A 19132-nucleotide genomic window follows, 5' to 3' on the forward strand; every position below is an offset into this window, starting at 1 on the left:
AATCATGTTTTTCTGCATTTTGGATTCCAAATCAGGATGCTCTGCTACCTTAAGTCACAGCAAGCAGTGCTGACTCTCTTTGCTTCTATTAGGTAACATATGTGAATGGTTATGTTGTTAACCATTAAGGCGGGGTGGGGTGTATGTGGAATAAATCTAGGACAATATTTGCAACTACAGTCACAGGAGACAAAGACTAAGCTCCTAGTTTTCAAAAAATACCACCAGGAAGAAAAATCTTTTTCCATTTTAGTCTGATTATATTTTCTCTCAAGTATAAAAATCTCACATTTACTTAATATACCTAATCTTTATTCCTTCAGTCCTCTTGGAATAGGAATGGAACATCTTGAGAAAATTGTAGTTCATGTCAAGCAAAAAAATTACAGGTGCAGATAGTCTTAAATGTATTGTTGAAAGATTTAACTAGAATGGAGGAGACGATTTTATTTCTAAAAAGAGAAGTGAAAAAGTGGAAATGAAATGAAGATATACATACATATATAAATATATGTATGTATACATACAAATGTGCATGTGTGCTAATCTTGTCTGACTCTTTGTGACCCCATAGATGGTAACCATCTAAGTTCCTCTGTCCATGGAATTTTCTAGGAAAAAAAATACTGGAGCAGGTTGCTATTTCCTACTCTGGGGCATCTTCCCCACCCAGGGATCAAACCCGCGTCTCTTGCATGGCAGGCAAATTCTTTACCACTGAGCCACCTGAGAAGCCCCATACATACACACACACACACAAACACACACACACACACGCATTTGCACCTCTATAAAATAGCAACTTACTTCATTTAGAAAAGTTACTTCTAGAAAGAGTAACTTCTGTCTCTTTAAGAACCACGAGTGAAACTGGAAGTAAGAAGGGTGGGCTTCCCTGGTGGCTCAGAGGTTAAAGCGTCCGCCTCTAATGCGGGAGACCCAGGTTCGATCCCTGGGTCGGGAAGATCCCCTGGAGAAGGACCCTCCTGGAGAAGGAAACGGTAACCCACTCCACCCACTCCAGTGTTCTTGCCTGGAGAAGCCTGGTAGGCTATAGTCCATGGGGTCGCATAGAGTCGGACACAACTGAATGACTGAACGGGACAGTAAGAAGGGACTGGGTGTAAACAGGTCCAATGAGCTCCTGGGAGTCTTGCCGAGAGGATATTTGGGGTTGGACTAAAACGTCAGTTGGGAAGTGAAGGGAAGAAAAAGGCAAAGTTAGGTAAGAACCTAGGTGTGTTTTTAATTTTAAACATAACCTTGAGTGGGTTTACTTTCCATTTTAATGCAAAAGAATAGCAGAATAATACTACAGATAAAATATAGTTAGATTGAATTAGATATTACTGAATGTAAGACATGTAGTATCTTCGAATTCCCCAAAATGTTTCAGAAATGTCTTTTAAAAATATAGCTTCAGAGTAGACCAGAGTTATACACAATCTTACTTGCCCCATCTTTAATATAAATTATTTTTAAATTCCCATTTAACTTTAAAGCTAGGGACATCCAGTAAGATTGATGACTTGGAATAAAAAGTAGGGAACTACTTAGCTTTTTTTCTTCCTAAATCAAAGACTGTCCTCGACCTCTGCACTGGATGGATGAATTATTGACTGCAACTCATCCGCTTCTTTCAATATATTTTACTTAAGGACTCTGGGGATGAAATTTGGACCTCAGGAGGACTAGGTCGTTTCTGGGACTATGTGTGTCAGCTGTTCAGGATTTTCTCTCACGCAAAACATGTCTAATTTAACACCTAAGGGTATTTTCCCTCTAGATCTCCTTCCACCCGCGTCTCTTCTCACCTGGGATTGTCACCCTCGTCAATGCCACGTGGAAACCTAGGTTCCACGATTCTTGACTGCACTTCGCTCTGATGATAGGGGACACACTCAAGTTTAAGGATGAACAAGTAGGATACACGAAACATACTGAAGGCAGACCCGGTTTATTCTGCTTTAGGTGAAGGGCTCTGGATGTATCTGCTTAGGTGTGGAACACCCTGGGATGCAGTGCCAAGTGGCCACCTGGAGGCTAAGCACTGGGGAGGGAAACAGGGGGAGCAGTGAGAAGATAACTCGGTGTGGAAACTGTTCTCTACTGTAGACCCCTTGCAAGTTCCGGACTTGTCACCTCCTGCCCGCTTGCCACCATCATCTACATCAGAGCGGACGACAGAAGAGAAAAAGGCAGTTCCGTAGCAATAATGGGTATCAAGTACAGCGCGTAACTGGAATAGGGACACGGTCGCGCCCCGCTCCTCAACGCTCCCGGAGACGCCAGGATCTCGGAGGGTGCAGAGAGAGCCCGAAAGCACCCGGAGCTCCTGTTGCTCCCGCGCGGGGGCAAGCCAGCGAGCCACAGCCCCGCGCGGCCACCAGGGCTTGGAGCTCGCGGGGAGACTACAGCTCCCGGCAGGCCCCGCGCCTGCCGCGCGCCCCCGCCCCGCGCGCCCCGGCCCCCCGCCCTCGGGCCTCAGGACGGGACGGGGCGGAGGGAGGGAGGGAAGCAGGGGCGCCCGCGGCGGGCGCGATTCTGCGCGGCGCGTGAAGACTCGCTGGCTCCTGGTCCAGGACGCAGACGCTGGCGGGCTGAGAGTTTCTCACGACCGGCCGAGCCAGGCTCTGTAAGTAGTCGCCTCGGGGAGCGCGGAACAGACACCGAAAAAGTTAGCGCCGCCGCGGCCGCCGCTTTGTTCTCCCGGCCCGTCGGGTGCGGCGGCGGCGGCCGCCCCTCCCCCACGCGCCCGCGGCGGCGGCGGCTGCGGCGGCGGGACTCGGGCCCCGCGCCGGGCGGGGCGGCGGCCGCCGGGCTGCGCGGGAAGTTGGCGGAGCGCGCGGCGGGAGGAGCGGGCGGCGGGCGCCCCGGCGAGCGGGGCCGCCAGATGGGGCCAAGTTCCGGCGAGGGCGCCGACGCCGACTTGGAGTCGCGGTACACCGGCGACCACCGCGCCCGGCCCCTCGGTCTCCATCTCTTCCCGGATCCCCCCCCCCCCCCCGCCCCGCAGCCAGCTCCCGACGCCAGACGGGCGGCACTCACGCCGCGGAATTTGGGATGAGCCTGTCCCTTTTCTTTACACCGCTTTTCCTCGCAGCCGTCTCAAAGGGGAGAGGCGCTGGTGCTTAGGGAACGTAAGCCCCCACCCCTGTTTCCTGACTCTCGTTTAGTTTTGCAAGTTGCCGCGTTGTTCCGAGCCAGTCTCGCCCCCGGGAGGTTTTTCTTAAGATGAAACACTGAAGAGCGTCTGTTTCTTTGAGCAATAAAATAACCACAGACTATTCGATTGCCTGTTGGAGATTTTATTTGAAGTCGCAGTCAGAAGCAGAGGCCTTGCCGGGTGCAGCAGGCACGAGTATCAATCGAGCGACGGCATGTGTGAGAGCTGCAGACTTTTCCATACACAGATTGATGGCTTGGACGTAACTGTCTCTTCAACCACACCCATCCCCACAGGAAATAAGACTATCAGTGTCATCTTTGATTAGGAAGGATAAGTTACACCCTGAACTTGGTTCGACACGGCTTTAATGAGCTGTGGAGGCAAATGAAAACTTTTAAAGACCGTAATTTGTACTCTAGAAACTGTTATCGTACTACTCTTATACTGTTTGTACTTACTGCTTCAGTTCTTCAAGTTTTAGCGGCTGTGATTTTGCTTAGATCAAATTTACTTACCAACTTGAATGCAGAGAGGGTGGGGGAATATCTTTGGATTCGTTGCCCCGACCGAGGTCTAGGCCAGGTTTACTTAATAGAGGAACCCGCTTCTCCTTCCTGTTAGCATCTGGATTCAGAGCAAGCATGGACATTTCAGCCAAAAAGAAGTTACAAGTTTTAATAAAAGTATGTAAAACGTGTCACAGAAGCCTTCGTGTTAGGTTTTGCTTCAGTAGGTAATGTAGATGGTGGTCGGCCTGATCAGAGGAACTTGAATATTTGACAAGCCAGTTTTCCATCCTAAGTTAAGAATGTTGACTTGTTTATTATCTTGAGATGAATCGTAGTGAGTCTTTTAAATGTATAAGTTTTATAAGCTTTCAGTTTCATGAGGTGACCTGTTTAAAATAGAAATATCTCTTAGTGGGTCGTGTTCATCTAAAAACTGCTATATCCCCCCAAAAGCTTAATACATCGAGTTTTCGGACATTAAATTTTTAAAGTTATATAAGAATTGGAAAAATCTCCTACAGGAGGAAAGAGAATAAATGGTCATTTAAAGTTGATGAAAATATTAAAGAAACTACTTTTACCGAACTTGATATTGGGAAATTATTGGCTCATACAGTTTTAAATTTGATTTAATAGTAATCATGCCTGTGATTCATAATCTGTGCAGATAGTACTTTGAGTCTCTCTGATTATGTAATTCAAATTGAACTTGTGTGTGAACCTCTTTGGAGCAGTTGTCTCATTAATGAAAAAACTTGAGATAATGTTCTGGAGATGTTTTAATTTTAATTTCAGTGTAGAAAAAAGTTTTCTCCACTTCTGTGGTCAGTTTATAGTGACCATATGTGTGAAATAGCTCACTGGCTGTCAGCTAGTCAGATTTCTCAGATACCACTGATGCAAAGAGAGGTGATGTAGATACATCAAGCCCAACATAAATTCCTAGACTGGAAGTTTGTAATCTTAATAGCAGATAAACTTTTCACTGCCTGAGAGCAGACTTGGTGTGCTCACTCTCTGTTCTCTCTGACGGTGGGAACTGAGATGCAAGTACCCATGGTTTAGATGAGCAGAATTTTACCAGCAACAATTTAGTTAATGCTGAGCTCTTAGGAGGAATAGTATTTATATTACTCTAAGGTAATAGTTACATTTTTGAAAATAAATAGATGTAGGAATTGCTAGAAACTATCATTTTTAAAAAACCAACATCAGGGTTATAGCAAAATCAAGCCTGTATCAAGGTAGAACATGGATACTGACTTCAGGACACCTGTAAAGTATTTCTTTGAAAAAGGCCACATGCTTTTTTACGTATTAAAAGAATACAGTACTTATCAACAGAAGAAAAGAAAATTATCTGCATTCATTAGCATTCCTAGCACATAAAACTAAATCAGACCAGGAAAACCTGTTACTAGTAGAGAGTCATGGTAAATATTACGCTATTCTGAATAGAGAAAGTATTTTACCTCTTCATTGTTACCTTTACTGAGTACAAGAAGGACATTGGCTACACTCAGTAATGAGCTTCCCTTTTGAAGTATTTACTAGCTGGATTTGTTTTGTCTTTCTGGAATCCTCTTTGCTTCTCTCTCTGTTTCCCTGACTCCCACTTATCCTTTAGGTTTTAGCTTCCTTAAAGGTGCCTTGCCTGTGACCCCAGTTGAAATTAGGTCCTCTCAGGATACTCTGTCATATCACCTTTCATAATTTATAATTGCTTTGCTATTAATATGAATATTTGGTTAATGCGTGTGTCCCATATCACACAGCAAGCTCCAGGGAGAGCAGTAGCCATGTGTGTTTTGGTCACTGCTGTACAGCCCTAGAGTTTCTCATAACAGTCTAGCAAATGAAAAAATATAGTATTAGTCACTCAGTCACGTCTGACTCTTTGTGACATTATGGACCAGGCTCCTCTGTCCGTGGAATTCTCCAGGTAAGAATGCTGGAGTGGGTTGCCATTTCCTACTCCAGGGCATCCTCCCAACCCAGGGATCGATCCCAGGTCTCCACATTGCAGGCAGATTCTTTACTATCTGATCCATCACATTTGTTGAATGAAAATGCTGCTTTTGAACTTCTTATAATTAGAGGCTTTGCTAAGAAATGAGATAATGTAAATGTAGGGAAGGATTGAGAGAGCTCAAATTGTGATGTTACCATGAAGTAACTCTCAGTTAAGTTCCCTAGCCTCCAGGGCCTTTGTTTTTACCCTGTTGTAATAACAGGGGTCGCAAAGAGTCGGATACGACTGAGCGACTGAACTGAACTGAATAATAGGGCAGGTCGGACTCAAGATTCCTTTCATGTGCACTTTTTTACTCCATGCAACAATAGTGACAGATTAAATGCTCATTTGAATAAAATATATGACAGATAATTCCCCAAAAGAATATTTGAGATGTTTCAAATAAAAATGCTTGCCAACTCATAGCTGTTAGGAACAACATATCTAATTGATTTATAAATTAGTAAAATGTACTATTGTTTGTTTTGTGACTGAAGCATAAAGACAAAATAGAGGTATTAGATTTTTTTAAATATTTAGTCTTAATATTTTAATGCTGTGTCTCAGATCAAATCAAGGTTCAAAAAACAAAACATGGAGTAAACAGATGAAATGAGTGGGCAAAAGCTAAGACAGCTCACTTAGTTTTTTCTGTTTGTGTTCATGCTGAAACTTTAACAAGTACTTGAATATAAAAGTAAGACATAGTTTACCAGTAGTTATTGATAGTACTGATCATTGATTGTAATTATAAGACAGGTACTGTTATTTGGCTAACATTAGCAGGTATTATTTGGAAATTTAGTGGGAAGACAGCCATCGAAAATAAATTATTATTATTGAACACAGCAGTTTCTTGTAATTTAAAGTATTTAACCTGCATGCAGTATTATTCATAGATATTTTGCTAATGTTTTTATGAAGTTTGTTCAGTTTTTTGAAACTACTCAAGTCATGTATGATAAGAAAATGTGTTCCAGATTGTTGGAGGTGACATGAAATAGTATAATGAACATAGTCTTTGGAGTCAGAGGGACTTTGATGTGAATTGCAGTTGCATCACTTACTAGCTATATAGTCATGGGCAAGCAGCTTTTCTGAAACTCTGGCTCCTTTTCTGTAAAACACAGTTAAACAGATCCCCTGCGGTCATAGCAGGGGTTTCATAAAGTATATCTTAATTGCAGAGTTTAGTGTAAAGTGGGAGCTTAATTATTAATTCTTTACTCTAATTACTATGAAAATTGCTAAACCTTACTGAGCACTTCTGGTAAGCCAGAAGTGTTTTGTACATATAGTAGCGCAGTCCTCAGTAACATCCTGTAAGGTAAGTGAATAGTGCTGTTGTCTTCATTTTATTTCTGCCCTCTGCAGTGATAACTGAATAAACCAATTATTCTATTAATTCCTTAATCTTATGTTTGCTGTGTCCACAAGTTGTCCATCAACACAACTTACTGGGTGTGTGGTGTAAGTAGGGGTAACACTTCATAAGTGAATACATTGTTACCAAGAGCAAGCAAGAAATAAATCATCCGTTTAAAAATAGAGGAAAAAACAGTTATTCTCTTAACACCTTTTCAGATATTTGAAGACCATCATTTTATTCGTTTTTGTTATGCATAATTTGTCACATGACATTGTCTTCACCTTAATCTGGATATATACTCTGTTGTTTTTGAAAATCAATACAGCCTTTAAAAAAGTTAACTGTGGTAATGTAACTTGATTAGTAACTTGATTACTGATTGATGCTGATGTGTTCTCAGTGTCCTGGGGATTTGGGTTTATGTTAGTTAGTTCTTTTAGTCACCCATGTTATTAATAGCAGCTGCTGTTAAACTCTTGGGTTGATAACTCCTCTAATGAACAGGTTCTAAGTCAGCATTTCTCCATTTCAATATTGCACTTTTAACTTTCGAAATGCAGAGCTTTACACTTGTCATTGTTATAGTTCACTTGAATTTTAGTTTATTTCTCTCACACTGTACAATCTGAGGATTTTATAAGCATGTTTTCCATGTCTTTATAATCTTATAAATAATCAAAAATAATATAGGGCCAAGGCCAGAGTTCCAAGGCACTCTCCTAAAGGTTCTTTAAGTTGATAAAGAGCAGCAAACTACACTAACATCCAGCTTGTACTTAAGCAACTTATTTACAAAAATAGCATAGAATACCATCTTGGATATTGTTTCAGCCAGAATACACTTAATTTTTTTCTGGCTTTGCTAATTGTGTGATCTGGGCAAGTACTTCAGTATCTAGGCCAGTTTTCTCAACTATAAAGTGAATTGTTGCGAGGATTAAATGAGGAAGCATATGGAATGCTTAGAACAGCGTCTGGCAGAAAGAAGTCAATTACTGTGAGTTATTTTCTCCTTCTAAAAAGGCTAATAATCACATTTTTCAAACATGTAAATATAGTTGATTTGGCGTTATTCTGTTTGAATTCACGCTCACCTCCAGTGATCATAATATGCTTTTCTAAGTATTCAGAAACCATTTGTTTTCATAATCTGTTTTCACATGTGACTAAGGGTTAATATTAAGGTTATATTCTGTAGTTTCTGAAATTGCTTCCCTATTCTGCAAGCCCACAAAACTTGAAACAACTCTGCTCCATCTCCAATCCATGATTATTTCTCTCTGAGCTCTATCTCCAGGAAGGTAAGAGTCAGGTTTGTGATTGCACTTAAACTGATTTTGCAATATGGAGCAGATTGCATCTGGACCTGAAGACTTGCACTCTCAAAGATCTTTTAGTCTCTCTTTTTCAGCAGGCTCAAGTTTCAGTTCTCAATGCTCTTACAGTTTTAGTTTAAAAACTGAGAGAAGGTAAGCAAAGCACAAGTTGAGCAATTCTGCCTTTTCTCTGTGTTCTTTCAACCTTAACAACATCCTCACTGAGCAGTAATTCTCTCAGTTCCTTGTTCTCTTTGAGAAATAGTATGTTGTTGTGGAGATACCACTGGGTCGGAAAGTATGAAACTTGCCTACCTAGTAGGTCCTAATTCCTACTCCACCTCTTAGTAACCATGTGATGCTGGGCAGGTTACTTTATCTGCTAGTTCTTCAGTTTTCTCATCTGCAAAAATAATAAAGTAGTATTTGCGTTGTCAAGTTCGAAAGAGATATCATGAGATAAAGTGTATAAACGTTTATAAGTTGTTAAGTGCTGTACAATGTAAGATGAGCTACAAATTGTTTATCTGAATGTAGTTCTAAAAGCTTTTGTTATCTTTGGGCAGTTTTTTCTTAAGCCTTAGTTTTCCTTAACTTTGTCATTCCTAATACTATATCTGTATGTTTTAGATCTTATGTTATGTTCATCCTAATTTATTTAGTCCTGTTAACCATTGTCCAGAGAGCCATTGTGCAACTGCTTGGAGTGCTTCACTCTTTATTATTATTAGGATTGTTTACAGGTATGTGATGGAACCTAAATGGAAAGATCCATCTCTTTTTGAGCCATTTCACTTAGCCATGAGGTCATGCTTTTAGTTTTTGAACTGTCTTTATGAAAAACTGTGATAAATATAACCGTGCTTAGTGTTCTTTTTACTTTTAGAAATTTTTTTGTGACGAGATCACTTCTTCCGGTCTTCCTGTCTTAATTATGTCTTTTACACTTCTTTGTCTGCCGTATAACTGTGTTTAGTATATGCGTTTTTAGTTCTGTCTAGATTTAAACCTTTAATACAAAAAAGAATATTCTTGTCTACATTAGGACAGTATTATGTACCTTTTGTACGACCGAGTGGTACTTATGTTATTTCTATGACAATATCAGTTTTGCTTTTCTTCTTTGTCCCTTCTATTCTTCTGTTTTTGTCATAACTCAGTTGTGTATTTGTGGAATAAAGTGTTTTGACCTTCCTTAAGTTTCAAGTGTTAGTGAGGAATGTCAGGGGTGTGCTTTGTTTCTGTTTTGTTTTTTTGAGCAGGAGACTGTCTCTGAAATTATGGTCTGTGACAACTAGGCCCCAGTAAAATGGCTACCCATTAAAATTAATTGGTGAATTATAAACATACAACCAAAACTTATTTAAAGAAAGCATAAGGATTCTTAACAACTTAAAAATAATGTTAAGTGAGTATAAAATACTAAAAGTTTTTTAAAAATTTCTTCCAGGCTACCTACATTTCAAAAAGCATCAACCTTTCTCAGTGGACGCGTTCATCAGGTGGAATATACCTGTTCTATTTTAAAAAGCTTTGTGCTTAATCTTGGAAAAATTTACTCCTTCAGAATGAACATGAGGACATGTGAGAAGGTGATTTAAGGTGTGGATGTTTGAGAAAGTATCCCGTTAGATCAATGAACTAAAGGATATGAACTGAAGATTAACCCTGAACACTTTTTAATTTTTAAACTAGAAGGATTTTATTTGACAGAAAAACAACTCTTATTCATTATGTATTTTCTGAAATTAAAAGAGAGAGACAAGAATAGACTTAAAATAGGTGAAGATGTTTAGTAGATAAACAGTGCCCACTCGCTTCTGATGAGGATAATTCAGTGATGTTAAATCCTTCCCAAAACCCTGGTTGTGGTCCTAACAACAAGACTTTTTTGATGGGACTGATATTAAGGGAAGTGGGACCTTTGGTATAGTCAACTCACAGTTGTAGAACTTGCCATCATCAGCATGAGTGGCTTAAAAGAGGAAATAAAGAAGCTTTCAACTAAATCCAAAACTACAGTCATTTTTTTACTGCTGTGATTTTTAAAGCCTCTTCATAACCATTGAAAAAGAATTGACAAGTGTTTTAAAAGATTAAAGAAAGGCAGATGTCTGCAAACAATTCTCCTCCATCAGCTCAGAAGTCTGTAATACCTGCCACTCTTCCCGCTGTGCTTCCAGCTCCTTCTCCGTGTTCAAGTCCTAAAACAGGACTCTCTGTACGACTCTCTAATGGAAGCTTCAGTGCACCATCACTCACCAACTCCAGAGGCTCAGTGCATACAGTCTCATTTCTGCTGCAGATTGGCCTTACACGGGAGAGTATTACCATCGAAGCCCAGGAACTATCTTTATCTGCTGTCAAGGACCTTGTGTGCTCCATTGTTTATCAAAAGGTACTGTGAATGCTATTTATGTCAACAGTTTTTCTAATTAATATTGTTTCTACTGCTTTTCTATAAATTATGCGTGCAACAATGAGTGAACTCATATGGATGAAGCAGGTGTTTATATCCTAGTTCTGACCGTTTTGGAGAGAGTCCTAATAGACTAAAAGCCTGTAGTCTGAAATGTCATAGTCTAACAGCTGGAGACTATATCCAAGCTTTAAAATACTAATTCAGTTTGTCTCTTTAAGACCAGGAGAATCAGTGTAAAGTCAAGAGGACTTAAGCAATCTCACTTGTTTTCAGAGAAAAGTCAGCAGGTATTAATAGAAGGCACAAAAAAGGCATCAAGGGTACTTACCAAGAGGATGGGGCCCAGCCACCCAGGTCGCTGAGTACAGGTCCACACCTTTTCTTCCCAGGGGCCCTGTGTGCCGCCCTTTTGTACACCCTCTTCGTTCCCTTTCGATCCTTATTTCACTTAAACTGCCAGAGGACCACACTCTCTCTGTCTCTTAAAAAAATTAGGTAAACAAGCTTTTAATATGTATCAAAATATATGAACATTTAAAAATTGAGGGTGAGTTTATTTTCTTTCATCCACTCATCCTCTGCCCCATACCCTGCCATCTTTTAAGGACTCTTAGCTGAATTTCTTTAGTATTCTTGATTTGATGGATGAGCTGGTATGTTCTACATTTTATCATAAAACTCTGCATATAAGTAGTATGAATTGGTTACACTTTCTTTTTAATGGACCAAGGCTATGTTTCAAACAAATTAGTATGTTTTAAAAATTCTATCAGTAAGATTAATATATTTGGATTCATGCTTCTCCTCTTACTGTTTTTGTTTCAGTTCCTTATGCTTCATGTGGTTTGTCCTTATCTTCTGATGTAGAAGTAATTAACAGTCAAAAAATGTTATGTGGTTTGTGAAAATGACCCATATCTCCTGTGTGTTAACAGTGACATCTATTTAAATGTAAGATTTAAAGTAAGATTAGATATCTTTTTGTAGATCTGTAGACCATCTATATGTCTTTAAGTGTCTTTGCTTTTAGTTTCCCTTTCATCAAATGTTAACAGAGGTTTTAACAAATATTTTTGCTGGCTTTTAGCTTAAAGGTAAGGTTTTTTGACTTAAGTACAGTTTGTAACTGTATTATTTCTCTTTTTTTGAGCCCTCTAGAAATCATAACTAATGTTTTGTAGAGTTTATATTACTGAGTTTTCGACCTTTGGAAATTTTACTTAGTTTTATTTCTACAGAGGCATACTGATTATCTACAGGATTATATAGGGTTAATGTTGCTCCCTCATTAATGTAGATGTGAGACTTGGGTCAGATGGGTCAAGTGCTTCGGAAACTAAAATTCTAGTGATACCAAAGAAATAGACAAGATACAGCTCAAGAAAAGATAACTCAGGATAAACTTCAAGAAAATATAAAACAGAAGTATTAATTACAGAGATAGCCAGCATAAAATGAATATCATGGTGGACTGAATTTGAATCAGCATTGTGGTAATATGGGGATGTATTTGGCACAAATATATAGCATATATATCTCGTGGTCATATTATGCACTTATTTTCCATTTGCTAGAATTCTAACTGTTGTTTAAGTATAGTGAAAAAGAACATTGAGCTTGTAACTAGGTCAGCTCTATTGGGTTTGTTTGTATGTTTGTTTGTTTTGGCTGCACCTCACAGTTTACCGGATGTTAGATCCTCAACCAGGGATTGAACCCAGGACCTCAGCATTGAGAACACAGAGTTCTAACCCATAAACCACCAGGGAATTCCTAGCTCTGTTGTTTATTAACTGTATAACTTTGCATAATTTACTTCTGTGGATTACATTTCCGTATCTGTCGAATGATTGAGTTGGGGTGTTTTCTAATATGTAATTCCAACTGTGAAATTCTGAATCTTTTCATCTAAATTTAGGTCTTTAGAGACGGAGAAAGGACTATCAAGGAACAACGTACTCAAGTCCTAACCGGAAAGAAATCTTAAGGGAGACAACTCAGTTTCTGGGGTTCTACAGAGAGGTTTCATGGATCCCTAACTTATCTGGGAGATGGAAAAAGCACGTCAAAAGTTCTCTTCTTTTTATCTTCTCTCTTGTCTTGGATTCTTGCTTGCTAATCACTTACTTCACTACCTGCACGTGCACAACCCAGGTTAACTCCCTGAACTCTGATGGGCCTACTTGCTTTTCTTATTTCTGTTCTTAGTCAGTAAATATATGTATTAAACCTTCTAAAGGTAGAGTACTGGTAAATTTTACGAAGTAGATTAACCATATCTTGTCCCTTCCCTCCAAAAGCTCATAGTTTGGTAAGGGAAACATTCACCATAGTAAAATATGAAAAGTAAAAAGTGAAGCTAAAAGCTCTTCTCAGGTTGATAAAAAGATGTGAAAGGCTTCATATGAAATGTAGCATTTCATCTGACACTTAAAGAATGAATAACCTTTCAGCGATATGGGAGGGAAGGAGTATATACCAAGGCAAAAGAATTGGGATAAGCAATGATACGGGAGGGGAAAAGAGGAAGATTATAATCGACAACATTTATTTTGTGCCTGCTCTACATCAGGAGCTTCATGCACACTTTCTACTTAATCCCCACAGCAAGTTCTGGTGCATCACACATAGTTGTTTTTTTTTTTTCTCGTGATGAGAACTTCTAAGATCCATTCTCTTTAACAACTTTCAGATAGAAAACATTGTTAACTGCAGTCACCATGCTGTATGTTATATTGTCAGAACTTACTTATGTTATAGTAAGAAATTGGTACCCTTTGACCACTTTATGCATTTCCCCACTGTTGACCCCTTGGCTGTAATAATCACCAGCTCTGGTTTTTGTGGATTCCAAATGTAAGTGAAATCATATGGTATTTGTCTTTCTCTGTTTGACTTATCTCACTTATCATAATGCCTTCAAGATCCATCCATATTATTGCAAATAGTAGGATTTCCTTCCTTTTATGGCTGAATAATATATCATTGTCTCTCTCTGTATATACACATCACATTTTCTGTATCCATTCATCTATCAACGGAGATAGAGGTTGTTTCCACGTCTTGGCTATTGTGAATAATGATGCACTGACATGAGGGTGCAGATTTCATTCAAGATAGTGATTTCATATCCTTTGACTGTATACTGGAAGTGGAATTGTTGGATCTCATGGTAATTCTGTTTTTAATTTGTTGAGGAACCTCTGTCCTGTTCCATAGCGCCTGTACCAGTTTACATTCCCACTGACAGTGCACCAGGGTCTCCATTTCTCCACATCCTTGGCAGTATGTGCTGCTGCCCTTTTGACAATAGCCATTCTAGCAGGTGGGAGATGACAACCTCGTTGTGGTTTTGATTTGCGTTTCCCTGTTGGTTATTGATGGAACACTTCTTCATTTACTTGTTGGCCATTTGTATATTTTTTTTTGGAAAAATGGATATTAAGTTCCTCTGCCCATTTTTTACTCTAATTGATAGGTGGGGCTTTTTGTTGTTTTCTTTTGATATTGTGTTATATGAGTTCTTTATATGTTTTGGATATTAATCCTTTATCAGATACAAGATTTGCAAATATTTTTTCCTGTTCATTTTTTAATGGTTTCCTTTGCTATAGAGAAGCTTTTAGTTTGATTTAATCACAGTTGTTTATTTTTGCTTTTGCTGCTTTTGCTGTTCATGTCAAATCCAAAATATCATTGCTAGGATCGATGTGAAGGAGTTGACCCTCCTATGTTTTCTTCTAGGAGTTTTATGGTTTCAGGTCTTATGTTCAAGTCTGCATTCCATTTTCAGTTGATTTTTTGTATAGTGTCGGACTAGGCTTAAATTTCATTCTTCTACATGTGGTTGTTCAGTTTTCCCAGCACCATTTATCAAAGAGACTGCCTTTTTCCTTTGTTTATTCTTGGCTCCTTTGTTATAAATTAATTGACCATATATGCATGGGTTTATGTCTTGGATCTGTTCTTTTTCATTCACTTAACATGTCCATTTTTATGCCAATATTGTGACTTTGAAGTATAGTTTGAAATCAGAGGCATGATACCTCCACCTTTGTTCTTCTTAAGATTACTTTGGCTATTTAGAGTCTTTTGTGATTCTATACAAATTTTAGGATTTTTTTTCTTTTTTTGTGAAAAATACCGTTGGAATTTTGATAGGAATTGCATTGAATCTGTAGATCATTTTGGGTAGTATGAACATCTTAACAATATTAATTCTTCTAGCTCATGAACATAAAGTATCTTTCCATTTATTTATGTCTTCTACAGTTGCATTTTGATGCATGGCACATAAAATTGTTCTCTTTCTAATGATTTGTTATTAGTGTATATTAATAGAAATGTAATTGATTTTTGTATATTGACTTTGTATCCTGCAGCTTTACTGAAGTTTTCAGTTAATTCCAACAGGTTTTTTGGTGGAACCTTTAGGATTTTGTGTATTTAGTGTCATTTCATCTGCATATGTACAGTTTGTTCTTCCTTTCTGATTTGTATGCCTTTTTTTTTTTTCCTGTTGTGTAAGTGCTCTGACTAGGACTTCCAGTAAGTACTATGTTGAATAAAAGTAGTAAGAGTGGATGTCCTGTCTTGTTCCTGATCTTAAAAGAGGAGTTTTCAGCCTTTCAACATTGAATATGATGTTAGCTGTGGGCTGATAATATATGGTCTTTATTATGTTGAGGTACATCCCTTCTACACTCACTTTGTTAAGAGGTATTGTCGTGAATGGGATGCTGCATTTTGTTAATGTTGTGTGTTGAAAAAATCCTTTCACCCCTGGAATAAATGCCACTTGATTGTGTGTTGTTGTTCAGTTGCTAAGTTATGCCTGACTCTTTGCAACCTCATGGACTGCAGCACGCCAGGCTTCCCTGTCTTTCACTGTCCTCCAGAGTTTGTTCAAACTCATGTCCATTGAATCAGTGATGCCATCCAACCATCTCATCCTCTGTCACCTGCTTCTCCTGCCTTCAGTCTTTCACAGCATCAAGTTCGTAACGAGTCAGCTGTTTGCATCAGGTGGCCAGAGTATTGAAACTTCAGCATCAGTGCTTCGAATGAATATTCAGGGTTAATTTCCTTTAGGATTGACTGGTTTGATCTCCTTGCTGTCCAGGGGACTCTCAAGATTCTACTCTAACATCACAGTTCAAAAGCACCAATTCTTTAGTGCTCAGCCTTCTTTATGGTCCAACTCTCACATCCATACATGACTACTGGAAAAACCATAGCTTTGACTATACAAACCTTTGTTGACAAAGTGATGTCTCTGCTTTTTAATATGCTGTCTAGGTTGGTCATAGCTTTTCTTCCAAGGAGCAAGCAAGTGTCTTTTAATTTCATGGCTGCGGTCACAGTCTGCAGTGATTTGGGAGCCCAAGAAAATTAAGTCTGTCACTGTTTCCATTTTTTTTTTCCCCATCTATCTGCCATGAGATGGAGAAGGAAATGGCAACCCACTCCAGTGTTCTTGCCTGGAGAATCCCAGGGACGGGGGAGCCTGGTGGGCTTCCATCTATGGGGTCACACAGAGTCGGACACGGCTGAAGTGACTTAGCAGCAGAAGCAGCATTTGCCATGAAGTGATAGGACTGGATGCCATGATCTTAGTTCTTTGAATATTGAGTTTTAAGCTAGCTGTTTTTGCTCTCCTGTTTCACCCTCACCAAGAGAGCTCCTTTTGATGAGCTCAGTTGTGTCCGACTCTGCGACCCCATGGACTCACTATATAGTCCATGGGATTCTACAGGCCAGAATACTGGAGTGGGTAGCCTTTCCCTTCTCCAGGGGATCTTCCCAATCCAGGGATCGAACCCAGGTCTCCCTCATTGCAGGCGGATTCTTTACCAGCTGAGCCACCAGGGAAGCCCTTAATGAACTCAATTTGCTGATATTTTGTTGAGGATATTTGTGTTTGTGTTCATCAGGGATACTAGGCTGTAATTTTCTTGTAGTGTCCTTACCTGGCTTTATTATCAGGATAATGATGGTGGTTTCATAAAATGACTTTGAAAGTATTCTCCGCACTTCTGTTTTTCAGAAGAATTTGAGAAGGATTGGTATTCTTATTTGAATGTTTGGTAGAATTTACCAGTAAAGCCCTATGGTTCTTATCTTTTGTTTGTTGAGAGGTTTTTGATTACTGATTTAACCTCCTCACTATTAAGTGATCTACTCAGATTTTCTACTCCTTTATGATTCAAGATTGGTAGGTTGCACATTTCTAGGTATCTATTCACTTCTTCTAAATGTCCAGTTTGTTGGTGTGTAATTGTTCATCGTAGTCTCTTATCCTTTGTATTTATGTGGTATCAGTTGTAATTTCTTCTTTTTCATTTGTAATTGTATTTGAAACTTCTCTTTTTTCTTGTTAAGTTTGTATAAAGGCTTCTCTATTTTATCTTTTTAAAACTCCAGCTCTTAGCTTTATTGATTTTTTTTCTGTTGTCTTTTTAGTTTCTATTTCATTTATTTACACTATGATCTTTATTTCCCTCCTTCTACTACTACTGCTGCTTTTTATAGTTCCCTGAAATATAAAGTTAGGTTATTTATTTGAGATCTTTCTTTTCTTAATGTAGGTGTTTACTGCTATGAACTTCCCTCTTGGAACCGCTTTTGCTACATCCTATAAATTTGAGTATATTGTGTTTCCATTATTTGTCTCAATATTTTTTTGTTTCACTTTTGATTTCACTTTGACTTGTTGGTTATTCAGTTGTATGTTGTTTAATCTTCACATATTTGTGAATTTTCCAGTGTTTTTCCCTTCTAATTGATTTGTAGTTTCACACTATTGTGGTCAGAAAAGATTGCTTGATATGATTCACTGTTTTTAAATTTATTAAGATTTGTTTTGTGCTGTGACATCTGATCCACCCTGGGGAATGTTCTATGTGTGCTTGAAAAGAATATACATTCTGCTGCTTTTGCATGGAATGTTCTGTACCTTTCCGTTAAGTGTATTTGTAGCCTAAATTCAGTATTCCTTATTGATTTTCCATCTGGATTATATATCCATTATTGACAGTGGGTTTTTTTTTTTTAATTTTTTATTTATTTATGGCCAAGGTGGGTCTTAATTGCTGTATGCGGGCTTTCTCTAGTTGCAGCAAGTGGGAGCTACTCTCCTGCTGTGGTATGAGGGCTTCTCATTGTGGTGAGGTCTCTTGTTGTGGGGCAGAGACTCCAGGCGTGCAGGCTTCAGTGGTTGTGCTGCTCTGGTTTATTTGCCCCATGGCATGTGGAATCTTCCCAGACCAGGGATTGAAGCCATGTTCCCTGCATGGGCAGGCAGGTTCTTAACCACTGGACCACCAGGGAAGTCCAACAGTGAGATATTAAAGCCCCCTGTTATTAGTGTATTGCTATTTCTCCCTTCAGTTTTTTAAAATGTTTGCTTATATATTGAGGTATCTCTGTTTGGGTGCATATTTACAAATGTATATCCTCTTATTGAATTAACCCCTTTATTATATAATGACCCTCCTTAGCTCTTATCACAGTTTTTGGTTTTAATTCTGTTTTATCTGATATAAGTTAAATACTGTTAATTGTACCATACTCTTATTCATCACTCTTAGCAATGTTATTTGGAGAACCAAAGTTTCTAATTTTAATGAAGTATAAAAATTTTTTCCTTTATGGATGGTGCTTTTGCTTCATATGAAAAAATATTTACCTAAATGAAAATGAGATTTTGTCCTATGTTTTCTTCTAGAAGTTTCATAATTTTAGGTCTTTTTTTTTTTTACATTTATTTATTTTTTGGCTGTGCTGGGTCTTTGTTGCTGTGTGGGCATTTTTCTCCAGCTGCAGTGAGCAGAGGCTGCTCTTTAGTTGCAGTGCATGAGCTTCTTGTTGAGGTGGCTTCTCTTGTTGCGGAGCATAGGCTCTCGGGCACATGAAGTTGTGGCACATGGGCTCTAGTGCACTTGCTCAGTAGTTATGGCGCACAGACTTCGTTGCTGTGTGGCATGTGGGATCTTCCCAGATCAGGGATTGATCCCATGTCTGCTACATTGGCAGGTGGACTCTTTACCACTGACCCACCAAGGAAGCCCTAATTTTAGCTCTTTATATTGGTGATCTATTAGTTTCAAGGAGCTGCTGTATGAAAGTACCACAGCTACATAATTTAAACAACAGAAGTTTATTTTCTGACAGTTCTCAAGGCTAGACATCTGTAATCAGAGGATCAGTAGAGTTGGTTCCTCTGAGGACTGAGCAAGAAAGAATCTGTTCCATGCCTCTCTCCCAGCTTCTGGTGAAAGTGAAATATGATCAGTCGTGGCTGACTCTTTGCCATGGACTGGAGAATTCTCCAG

General features: G+C 39.0%; 1 protein-coding gene across 1 annotated transcript in view; it reads left to right on the forward strand.

Moving 5' to 3' along the window:
- The first annotated feature begins 2464 nt into the window (after window positions 1-2464).
- PRKD3 (protein kinase D3) overlaps window positions 2465-19132 on the forward strand; it is a 90855-nt gene continuing 74187 nt past the window's right edge. Inside the window, exons 1-2 of the mRNA XM_055399374.2 lie at window positions 2465-2635; window positions 9828-10775. Coding sequence (XP_055255349.2) covers window positions 10488-10775 — 288 coding nt within the window. The 5' untranslated portion in view covers window positions 2465-2635; window positions 9828-10487. The remainder of the gene's footprint in view (window positions 2636-9827; window positions 10776-19132) is intronic.

This window comes from Moschus berezovskii, chromosome 11 (assembly GCF_049115385.1).
Source record: "Moschus berezovskii isolate FMDL1 chromosome 11, NW_MosBer_1.0, whole genome shotgun sequence".
Taxonomy (NCBI): domain Eukaryota; kingdom Metazoa; phylum Chordata; class Mammalia; order Artiodactyla; family Moschidae; genus Moschus; species Moschus berezovskii.